This window comes from Takifugu flavidus, chromosome 16 (genome assembly GCF_003711565.1).
Source record: "Takifugu flavidus isolate HTHZ2018 chromosome 16, ASM371156v2, whole genome shotgun sequence".
Taxonomy (NCBI): Eukaryota; Metazoa; Chordata; class Actinopteri; order Tetraodontiformes; family Tetraodontidae; genus Takifugu; species Takifugu flavidus.
The window spans coordinates 102,501-114,951 of NC_079535.1; the positions used below are offsets into that span (position 1 = coordinate 102,501).

Sequence of the window (12,451 nt, forward strand, 5' to 3'; positions counted from 1 at the left end):
GGTGGATGTTATGGTCCAGGTCCTCCATGATTGTAACTTTTCTGAAACATTAAAGAATATGTTGTTGGCTCTTGCTGCAATAAATAATCTCAAACACAGTATTCTTAAAAAAAGAATGACTTCATCTGACACTCTTCATTACTAACATACCACAATGGATCAAAGTTGAAAGCTGACATGATTATAGCTCATCATGTCAGATCATGTAGATATAAATACCTTAAAAGTGGTCAGTCCTTTGGATTTTTCCACCAAAAAAAATGCAAAGGAAATTCTGGCAAATGCTGAGGGACAGATACTCTTCCTTAAGCATGTGGAGGTCCTGTGTTTAAACCCAAATATATGTCCTGATGATCACTGCCTACCTCCGAGGACAGCAGATACTGGACTCACATTGACAGTGATGGAGCAAGGCAGTTGTGAGCTACAACTCAGACTTAGTAATCGATTAAGAACTACTATAAAACCAAACCCAGAAAAAGTGAACATATCAATGTGATATATACACAAAGTCTACATGCTATGAAAAAAACCCACATCTAAATATTTAGAAACACTTTGTTGTCTGCTAAACTACTATCATATTTAGATATTAATGAGGTATAATTAAAATACTAGAAAGGGGTACTAAACAGCCTGTAAATACCTGAAGTACATTTAACTCCACTATAAAAGTTTCATAAAAAGTGGAAAAGGAAGCTGGGGGAAAAAAGCAAGATTTGCTTCACTTTGAAGATGTACAGACCCTACAGGTGTAGTGTAATAATGTGACAGAACAAAGGTAGAAGAGCATTTCAGAATGCCACAGCACATAACACAATTAGTAGTCAGGGGACCATAGCACAAATGTCCCAGGTGCTGGAGAATTGCGTACATTTAAAACAGCCATCAAAAGGATGAATAGTGCTGAGAAGCCACAGAAGAAATACTGTATAGTGAACATACCCTGCCTCTGCATGACATTGATGCTGTTGTGTGCTGTTAAAATAATTTCTTGGTTTAAAAAAAAAAAAAAGGAATACATTTGTTAAATACGGTAAAAAAAAAAAAAAAACATTATAGGGCAATTCAATAAATTAGAAAATTCACAAAAGTTGACTGATTTTAGTCAATTAAAAAATGTGAAACTTATGTCATCTACAAACACTGTGCACAGACCGATATATGTCAAGTGTTAATATCTTTGAATTCCAATGATTATTGCTTGAAGATAATGAACCCCATTTTAATTGGAAAACCCATGGCGTCCTTCTCTAAGTGGATAATAACTCAAAACACCACCAATGATTCTTTAAGTGTTTTTTTGTATGGGATCTGTCCATACCTGTGACCTAGTTCAAGGAAATGCGGACTGACTGCTGACATGCGTCTGACCAAAGGGCATAACTATACAGTATATTCGTAATTGCCAGTGGGTGTATTGAAATCCATTTTCCACTTGACACTGTCTTGTGAGTGGAGTAGATGGTCAGGCATGGCAGAGATCGAGCTTAGTGAAAGACATTTCCTGAAAGGGCTCAAAGCAGCGGTGATGAGTTGAAGGGGACAGTGCTTCTTGACACTGATGTTATTCAACCCACAATAGTCAACACAGGGACACAGGGTCTTGTGCTTGTTTGCACAGTGGGAAAGCTTGAACCCTGGTGTTTTCGAGTCAACCTCTGTTACTGTCTCCCTCCTCATCCCCTGCTTGGGCTGGCTGCTTCTGGGTTCCAGACCACCATTGGGTGGCAACAGAGACTGACAACTGGGAGAGGGAACAAGCTGGACTGTTCAAACCCTTAAACTCCTTCAGCCCTATATATTTTTCTGAGGCGTCTTCGCTAATTCATAAATCCAAGACCACCACGTGTCTTTTAGATCCCATCCCAACACACCTGTTGAAGGATGTTTTACCATTCATAGGCAGTTCTATCCTGGACCAGATCAATGGTTCTTTAGTGTCAGGTTATGTACCCCGGTCCTACAAGGTGGCAGTGATAAAGCCGTTGCTTAAAAAAACATGACTGGATCCTGACGTATTAGCAGATTATAGGCCAATATCCAACCTTCCTTTTATCTCTAAAGTTCTTGAGAAGGTGGTGGTGACTCAGTTACTGGAGCACCTGCAGAGGAACAGCCTGTTTGAGATGTTTCAGTCAGGCTTTATTAATCAATCAATCAATCAATCTTGATTCATATAGCGTCTTTTAGAATCAAAATTGTTTCAAGGCGCTTTCCAGAATCCCAGGGCCTAACCCCACACAAGCAACAGTGGCAAGGAAAAACTCTCCTTTAACAGGAAGAAACCTTGAGCAGGACCAGGCTCATGTAGGGGGACCCTCTTGCTGATGGCCAGCTGGGTAGAGAGAGAGGAGAAGGGGGAGGACAGGTAGAGGATAGAATAGGTAGGAGAGGAGAGGAGAGGAGGAGAGGAGAGGAGAGGAGAGGAGAGGAGAGGAGAGGAGAGGAGAGGAGAGGAGGTAGAGGGAAGGGAAGGGGAGGGGAGGGGAGGTAGAGGAGAGGAGAGGAGAGGCATAGAGCATAGAAATTGAAGAGAATTGTCTTTATCTTGTTATTATGTGTTCTACCATATGTTCCTGTCTTCTTTTGGAAATTACTTTAGAAGTTAGGCATGGTAGACTCATTAGCAAATGTAATAAAGATCAGAGACATTCCTTTGACAGGATTGTTGTTTAGACTATTGTAATCTCAGGAGCCAGTCAGGCGGGAGGTGTTAAACACCCATTATAAAATGGGACATCAGGGTGGGGTTGATAAGCTTATTTGCATGAAGAATGTGAACTTTGATCTGGCCACCTGGGAAGATAATGGAGAAAAAGGACTGTACCAACACCAAATGGGACTGGAAGAAGAGGACGAGGTCATCCAAGCAGAGGAACTGGATTGGACTGCATTAGCATTGATAATTTGCATTTGTGTTTCTATAAAAGACTGGGCCAAGGGATAGTTAGGTTGTCAGATTTCATGCCCTGGCAATGGACTATGTTATTGTAGGGTTATGAACTGGCCCGGAGCTCTGTAATATTTGTATCTTGAATTGGTTCTGTTGCTAAATACATTTTGAAATTGGCATTATTCATCTTGAAGTCTTCATTCAAAGAACATGCAGATTAGCAGTGACACACAAGAGGTAATGCGATCCAACAAAATACATACAAAAATACATTATATTGAATTAAATTGAATTGAATAAACTGCTGGTTGAGTGGGTCAGCAGGGTCGGAGGTCAGTATACAGCTGTGAAGGCGGCGATACTTGTAAATGAATACAGAAGGGGGGGGCAGAAAAACTACACAGGAAATAGCATTACTAGTCTACTTGATGAGGAGAGGAGAGGAGAGGAGAGGAGAGAGAGGAGAGGAGAGGAGGAGAGGAGAGGAAACCATGACCCAGTGGGGTGACAGAGGCCTGTCAGATGATCATGTTTCTGGACCCCAGCAGCCTTGGCCTATAGCATCATAACTAAGATGTTAACCTAATGATTAGATGACCCCCAAAGTATGATAATCTGTCTGTCTATGATAATAACTGGAACTACAGAATTAGTAACAATAAGCTTTTGCAAAGAGGTAGGTTTTAAGCCTCATCTTAAAAGTAGCGACAGGGACAGGGAGCTGGTTCCATAGCAAGGGGGCATGGTAGCTAAATGCTCGGCCCCCCCATTCTACGCCTAGAAACTCTGGGGACAACAAGTAGACCAGCATTCTGAGAGTGGAGCGATCTATTGGGCTGGGAAGGTGTCACTAGCTCCTCTAGGTAGGATGAAGCTAGGCCTCTGAGGACCTTGTAGGTCAGCATCATGGTGGGTCAGTAGTTTTCTAATCCTTGTGATGTTCCTCAGGTGAAAAAAGGCACTTCTAGAGACTATTTTAATGTGTGAGTTGAAGGAGAAAAGTTACTCCAAGATTCCTCACAGAGAGACTAGATGTTAATGAGATACCATCTAGAGTGATCATGTCAATATCAATATCAATATCAATCTTTATTTATATGGCACTTTTCATATGCTAGGTAGCACAAAGTGCCTCACAAAGGATAAAAACAGCAAAGAGAACAACAGAATCAAGAAAAGGACAGACACACACACATGCATACAACACACTTACACACACACCCACACACATAAACAAGCTGAGGCAAGCTGAGACATGGCTGGGCACCGAGACCTGAGGCGAAGGAGACGCCACCTTTGGAGGCCCACCAGGCCGAGGGAGGTCACGGTCCGTGACCACAGGTGGTACCGCCACAAAGACCACCCCGACCCGGACAGACCAGAGGCTCCACACCAAAGCACAGAGCCAAAGCACAGAGCCCCCTAACCACCCAGGCCAGGGTCGACAATGGGACAGCACCTCCAGCGGTAGACCGGAAACATCTCCCAGCCTGGCAGGCCCCCATGAGGAAACACCATGAGGAGACACTGGAGCTAAAAACTGAAGGACTGAAACAGTAAATGGGATAAAAGGTATAAAAGCTAAAAGCTGAGGAACTAAGAATTGGAGTAGTAAAACAGTACTAAGACTAAAACAGACTAAAACAGTAAATGGGATAAAAGGTGTAAAGACTAAAAACTGAGAATAAGAACTGAGGGAATAAAACAGTACTAAGACTAAAACAGACTAAAACAGTAAATGAGATGAAAGATGTAAAGACTAAAAACTGAGAGACTAAGAACTGAGGGAGTAAAACAGTAAAAGTGTCAACTAAAATAAGGATAAGACATAAAATAAATTGAAAATAATCAGAAAATCAATTAAAGGCCTGATTAAAAAGGTGTGTCTTGAGCCTTACTATCCAGCATTGTGATCTAATCTATCCCTGAGAGGTTCAGGACCAAACACCATGACCTCAGTTTTTCCTGAGTTAAGGAGGAGGAAATTTGAAGACATCCAGGACTTTTTGTCTTGAAGACAGGTCTGAGGCTTCACTAACTTCTCTCAGTCTCCTCTGGTTTCATGGATAAATAAAGCTGACTGTCATCAGCATAACAATGAAAATGTATCCCATGCTGCCAAATAATGTTCCCTAAGGGAAGCATGTACAAAGTGAAAATGATTGGTCCAAGTACAGAACCTTGTGGAACTCCATGGCTAACCCTACCGTATGAAGAGGGAATGCCATGGATATGAGCAAACTGGTATCTATCAGATAAATATAATCTAAACCAGTCAAGTGCTGTCCTTTTAATGCCAATCACATGTTCCAGTCTATGTAACAGGATGCTGTGATCAACTGTATCAAAAGCAGCACTGAGGTCCAGCATAACCAGCATAGAAACCAGTCCATGATCGGAAGCTAAAAGATCATTAGTAACTTTAAGAAGTGCTGTTTCTGTGCTGTGATGAGCTCTAAAGGTACGGGAGGCTGACTCCATCGCTACTTTTAAGATCAGACTCAAAACCTACCTCTTTGAAAAAGCTTATTGTTACTAATTCAGTAGTTCCAGTTACTATCATAGACAAATTATCATACTTAGGGGGTCATCTAATCGTTAGGTCACATCTTAGTTATGCTGTTATAGGCCAAGGCTGCCGGGGTCCGGAAACATGATCACCTGACAGGCCTCTGTCACTCCACTGGGTCATGGTTTCCTCTCCTCTTCTTCTTGTAAGCAGACTAGTTATGCTGATTCCTGTGTAGTTTTCTGCTCCCCCCCCCCCCCCCCCATTTATTTACAGGTATCGCCGCCCTCGGAGCTGCATAATGACCTCCGGCCCCGCTGAAGTGATTGTATATCATATTTTTTGTGCGTGTTTCTGTGCTCTGTGCCTCTCCTCTCCCTCTCCTCTCCTCTTTCCCCTCCTCCTCCTTCTCCCCTCCTCTACCTCCCCTTCACTCTACTTCTCCTCTCCTCTCCTCTCCTACCTATCCTATCCTCTCCCTGTCCTCCCCCTTCTCCTCTCTCTTTACCCAGCCGGCCATCAGCAGGAGGGTCCCCCTACATGAGCCTGGTCCTGCTCAAGGTTTCTTCCTGTTAAAGGGGAGTTTTTCCTTGCCACTGTTGCTTGTCTGGGGTCAGGCCCTGGGATTCTGGAAAGCGCCTTGAAACAATTTTGATTGTATAAGACACTATATAAATAAAGATTGATTGATTGATTGATTAATAAAGCCTGACTGAAACATCTCAAACAGGCTGTTCCTCTGCAGGTGCTCCAGTAACTGAGTCACCACCACCTTCTCAAGAACTTTAGAGATAAAAGGAAGGTTGGATATTGGCCTATAATTTGCTAATACGTCAGGATCCAGTCATGGTTTTTTAAGCAACGGCTTTATCACTGCCACCTTGTAGGACCGGGGTACATAACCTGACACTAAAGAACCATTGATCTGGTCCAGGATAGAACTGCCTATGAATGGTAAAACATCCTTCAACAGGTGTGTTGGGATGGGATCTAAAAGACACGTGGTGGTCTTGGATTTATGAATTAGCGAAGACGCCTCTGAAAAATATATAGGGCTGAAGGAGTTTAAGGGCTCGTTGGAGAACCTGTATGTTCCCACAGTCAGCACATCTGGTGATGGTCCAGTTGTTGGGATGGCCTGGTTAGCTTTCTCTCTGATAGCTAGAACCTTATCAGTGAAGAAGCTCATGAAGTCTTCACCACTAAGGGAAGAAGGGATATGTGGATCTAAAACACTGTGACTCTTAGTTAATTTGGCCACAGTGCTGAAAAGAAACCTGGGGTTGTTCTTATTTTCCTCATTTAAAGAAGAAAAATAAGCTGTTCTAGCCTTACGGAGGGCCTTTTTGTAAAGTAATTGACAGTCTTTCCAGGCTACATGATAGCTATCTATTTGACAAGAATGCCACTTCCTTTCTAGTCTGCGTGCTTTCTGCTTGAGGGTCCTGATATGTGAATTGTACAACGGGGCACACCTCCTCTGATTTACTATTTTCTTTTTCAGGGGGGCAACAGAATCAAGCGTGATTCTCAGTGAGGTTGCTGCACCTTCCGCAATAGAGTCAACCTCAGCAGGGCTAAGCTTATGATGATTTACCCCTGGGCAAACACACGGTGGTCCTGGGATTAGCACAGGGATCACTTCCTTAAACTTAGCTACAGCATTATCTAAAAGACATCTGCTATAGTAAGACTTTGTTCTGAGGATAGAAGAATCCTTAATCATAAATGTGAAAGTGATCAAAGAATGGTCTGACAGGAGTAGGTTCTGAGGGAACACTGACACACGTTCTACCCCAACACCATAAGTCAGGACGAGATCTAAGGTGTGGTTGAAGCTATGAGTTGGTTGGTTTATCTGTTGGAGGAAACCAACTGACTCAAGTAATGAAATGAAGCCATTTCTAAAGCTGTCATTTACAACGTCTACATGGATAGTAAAGTCTCCAATGATAATGACTTTGTCCGTTCTAAGGACCAAGTCAGATAAGAAATCAGATAACTCACATAGGAACTCTGAATGTGGCCCAGCAGAGGTCCGATATACAACTACAAACAAAAGCGGCTTTTCTGCCTTCCAGTTCAGATGGGTGATGCCAAGAGTCAGGCTTTCAAATGAACTGGAACCATATTTGAAGTTGAAGCTGAGAGGGCTGCCATCAGCTGGTCACATCACCGCATTGCTATTTACTGGACCTCTGCATTCAGCTCATTTAATTACTCTTGAGGAACACTCACAATTCCAGAAAAATCTGTAAGAGAGTGTGTGTAAAGCTGGGTTTAAAGTACTGGTGATAAGAATGCAGGGCAGAAAGGAGCTAGAAAATGGGAGAGAGAGAAGGAGAGAATCTATCAGCAAAGATCTCTGGGTGCAGGATGGAGGAGGAGCGAGCACAGAGATCTCCCATACATGACAAAAGATGTTGTGCAGCTGTAACACAAATCAAATAAGTCAAAATGAAAAAAGCAAATCCTTAATAACAGACAATATAGTACCTTATTTTGTGTTATAAACCCCTGCCTTGCACACACTCTCTTCCAGATTGGTCAAGCTCCATGCCTTACTATCCAGCATTGTGATTTAGACTGACTTTCTGTAACCATCCCTGCCTGTTTCTGACCAGCCTGTCTAGCCTCTGCCTGGTAAATCTCCTAGTTTTTCATTTGACTTTGTCTCTTTCAGCTCCCTCACATCTTTCTGTCTACCAAATGTCCTGTCTACCAAATTTCCTGGTTAATTTCTTGACACTGTGAATTGTAAGAACTGGGTTGCTTATCTATGGAAAGTATTCCAAGGACTTATTTTCACGACTATAAGGCGCACCTAAAACATTGAGATTTTCTCAAAAATCGACAGTCCACCTTATAATATGGTGCGCCTTGTGTGTGGACTGAGTTCCGAAATCTGCTGTGTGCCTTTGGTAGGTGCACTACGGTAAATGCTCCGCCAATCGATTAGCGGCACACCTACGCGTAAGGACCCCCTAAAATGGCGCCGGTCAAGTGACACGCATATGAGGCTTACTTTAGACTGCAGGCCATCGAATATGCGGCTGAAAATGGCAAGCGAGCAGCTGCAAGACATTTTAATATACGGTAAATGAGTCCATGGTCAGAAAGTGGAGAAAACAAGAAAGTGAACGAAAGTGAGGAAGACTAAGCTGAGCTTCTGCGGGAACAAAGCAAGGTGGCCCGAGCTGGAAGACCGAGTGGAACAGTTGGTTGTGGAACAGCGAACAACTGGAATGGCCGTCTCTACTATCACCATTCGACAAAAGGCCAAAGCGATTGCTGAAGAAATGGACATTGAGCACTTCCAAGGAGGTCCGTATTGGTGTTTTCGCTTTATGAGGAGGCGGCATCTCTCCATACGCGCAAGGACAACTGTTGTGCAGTGGCTGCCCGCGGATTACCAGGAGAGGGTGGCCATCTTCCACACCTACCGCCACAACAAGCTAACCACGCCCAGCCACATCTATGAGGCAGCGGCGGGCAAGTTATGCCACCATATGCGGGTGGATTGTAGACGCATGGGCTATGATACCGTCTTCATGTATTGTAAGAGCTTTCACAAAAGGCGGCATCAACGCTGAAGGGAAACTGGTCGGTGAGTCTGATTCAGTTGATGAAGAAGAGGAATTTGGGATGTTGGACATTGAAATAGCGCAGCTGTTTAATTCAGATACAGAAGATGAAAACTTTGATGGTTTTGTGGCGGAAGAATGAATATTTTGTTCACTAAATGTGTCGAAACTCACCGTTTTACTTCCGTTGTAATTTTTTACTGTAGGTTTTAGCATGCGCCTAATAATACGGTGCGCCTTATGTATGTTTTAAATACAGATATAGCACCCATAACTGAGACTGCGCCTTTTATTACAGTGCGCCTTATGGCCGTGAAAATATGGTATGTCCTGTTTGGATTTGGATCCTGTTTGTGCTGCAGGTTAGGGTGTCTTTTTCAAAACTGTTTTTAAAGTTCCTTCTTTCATTTCTAAAACTCTGTTTTTCTGTGCTGCATTTTTCTTCTACCCTGTCAGTTATATCTGAGGTTTGCTCATCGTAAACAAGATAAGTGTCTCGATGAAGACAGTTAGTGGGTGGATGAATCTTCTTGACATCAGCTTGAACAAGTCTCAATAAATGAGTATTAAGTGAGTGATTAAGGCTGAAACCCCTTGAATTGAAAGCTGCATGTTTACTTCTGGCATAGCAGTGAAGTCAAGGATCTAACAAGTGCCATAGAATGATTTCCTCTGTGCTTTGTCATATTTTTTCAGTCATTTATTCAAAGGAATCCCCGAAAACGAGTGAGAGCATAGTTCTGTTTTTATTTTTTGTCAAGACACTGAACTCATTATCTACAATCTGAAAGCATCACAATTTTAAGAAAATAACAATTGGAAAAATATTGGTCTGTTTAATTGCTAATTGACAATACTAGTCAAAGGTTTGGATATGCCTTCTTATTAATTTTTTTTAATATTAACATTCTTTGCGATGATTTTGTAGGCTAAGTTAGGAACTCTATGAGAGCACTCTGAGAGGTTTTGTCAATATGTGCCCTTTTAACTCCAATGTATTAGGAAGAAACCTTGAGCAGGACCAGGTTTGCATGCCTTGGCCACTGTTGGCCAACTAGGTAAAAGATTAGAGGGGATGTTAAAGCAAGTGGGTAGGACAGAAAGAGAATGACACTATTATCGAACACGGAGAGATAAAACTATGGATTAGGAGGCCTGTAAGAAGACCAGAGCCTAACTATGGTGTTAGCGAAGTCTATGGATAGATTCAAAGAAAGAACAAATCGAAACAAGAAAGAGATCGAGATGAGGAAACATGAACCAATAAGGTCAGAGAAATATATGAGTGTATCATGTTTCTGTACCAAGGCCTATAGCAGCATAACTAAAGTGGGAGCAAAAAGGTAAGACAAAGGTTACAGCTCTCTCCACCATTCTACTTTTAAAGATTCTGGGATCCACAAATAAATTAAGCACTTTGACAGCAGAGTGGACTATTGGTAGCTTTTCCGTATATGATAGATCTTAGCCTCTAAGACTCTTGTAATCAGAAATTGTATGACATTTCTTGGTCATGGTTAACATATCCAGATAAACTGGCATGAGGATTATATATATATTCTTGTTAATGCCTGGCATCCCTTGATGAATGTTCAATTATCTTCCGTGCCATATACAGTCTGGGCAAAGCAGGAAACTCCTCAAATACACACTACGGTACACTTTAAAGGCTTCATTTCAGGCACATCAACCTCACACAAGGAGAAATTCTTCTTTTCACAACAACACTCTGATTCATCATCCAGACAACCCTCTGCTACTTTCTACACACCCAGTCCTTGCTGTTTTTCACCCTTCACATACATTGGGGCTTAAACAAAGCAGCCAGATTTGATTCGGGACCTAACTGAACAATAGCAATCCCCCAAACTTCCTTCACCAGCCACAAATGACTGCATGACATCCATATTTATTGTCATGGCCTGTGTGTTTTGTGCTGTTTCTTTGTGTCTTCTTTTCTCTCTCTCTCTCTCTCTCTGAGGAGCATGGTCTCAACTGAGAGTGTTCTTGTGTGAGAATTGTCAAATTTTCCAGCTCTTTAAGCTGTGTTTCTTGTTATTGTTTTGTCGGTATAGTTTATTTAGATGTTGATGGTGTCTTGTGTTGTTTTTTTAGTGTTGGGGTCCAGGGTTCCAGGTCGTGTGTTGTGGTCCTGCTTGCTTCTTCCTGCCCCCCTGCAGGAAGTGGAGGAGCCGGTAATCTGCTACAGCTGGCGCTGCAGGTGGACGCACTTGTCGGCAATCTCCATCAGCCACCTATTTAAGGATGGAGCGCCTTTCTGCCAGTGTCGGAGAGTTATTATGTTTCCACGGTCTCTGCACAGCCCTGTTGGACGGAAGAACATGCAGGACCGGACTGAAGCTCTCTGTGTGCCCGGAAGGCTGGATGAGTGCTTCTCCTGCAGTCCAGGAGGACTTTTGAACTGACCTTTTAATAAAAACTTTGGTGTTGGGCACTACTCCCACTGTGTTTTGCCTGCTTTCGGTCCAGGAGAAAACCTAGTCCGAAGAATTAGGTTAGTTTTTTGGTGTATTTTGTGGGGAACCAGTCAGCGTTTGTCCCAGTTCACGCGGAGACATGACGTTGAGGTGGGGGCCAGGTCTCTGTAAACCATGGAGGAGGTGGCCCTTGCTCTGGGGGACGTCAGCGGACATGGGTCCGTGAAGTCAGCCACCTGGATGAACGGAGCGGTGGTGTTGTTTGTGGAGCAAGTAAACCAGCCGATGGAGGCTGGTATCAGTGTTGGTGGAAAGTTCAAGGCAGTGCTGCCTCTGAGCCAGGTTTTTATTGGTGGCATTGTATATAGAAAAACGAAGCGCACCAGGTGTCAGGTTCTCAATTCCTTACTGGGGAAGGCTAAACTGGCAATTTACCTAACATGCAGGGACAAGATACAGGACGGGACATGTGTGACATGGTGGCCATGTGGAAGAAGAACATTAGAGCCAGACCGATGCTGGAGTTCGGCTTCTACAGGGCCACCATGAACCTGGAAGTGTTCCAGCAACTATGGGGTCATGAAGATGTCCTGTGTTGGGTGTCGGAGCAGGGACAGTTAAAACTCTCAAACTACCTTTTGTAACAAAGATTGAGTGATTATTTAATATATGTTTTATTCTATGTATGATTGTAAATAAAAGTGGTGTTAAAAGTCTCTGTCTTACTCTCTGTCTCGCTCTGTCTCTGTCTCTCTCTCTCTCTCTCAGTATGGTGGATACACTTTTATGCCCCATTGCTGACCAATACACCTGCAGCTGGTTTCCAATCAACAGTCTCAATAAGCTGCTGCCTTCAGTTCACCAGCGTTTGATTGTTTCATCTTGGTAAACGAGGTTCGATAGCGTCTTTTCGTGACTTGTACCTTGTATTTATTTTCTCCATTTTCTCACTTTCCTTTCTTGATGTCACATGTCCTTCAATCAGAGAAACAACCTGCACTTCATGGACCTCACCTTTTCAAAA

The 12,451-nt window shown here is 43.0% G+C and overlaps 2 protein-coding genes across 5 annotated transcripts in view; one reads left to right on the forward strand and one right to left on the reverse strand.

The window, feature by feature from the left end:
• LOC130540060 (uncharacterized) overlaps positions 1–12,451 on the forward strand; it is a 101,098-nt gene that overhangs the window by 36,750 nt on the left and 51,897 nt on the right. The window lies entirely within an intron of this gene.
• Positions 1–12,451, reverse strand: part of LOC130540058 (kinesin-like protein KIF6) — a 92,812-nt gene that overhangs the window by 31,102 nt on the left and 49,259 nt on the right. For all 4 annotated transcript variants that reach the window (XR_008954299.1, XM_057058939.1, XM_057058940.1 and 1 more), the window contains one exon: positions 1–41. This exon is cut by the window's left edge and continues 89 nt beyond it. Coding sequence is in view for 3 of the 4 variants with exons in the window: in XM_057058939.1 (XP_056914919.1) it covers positions 1–41 (41 nt within the window). In the remaining variant the exon portion in view is untranslated. The remainder of the gene's footprint in view (positions 42–12,451) is intronic.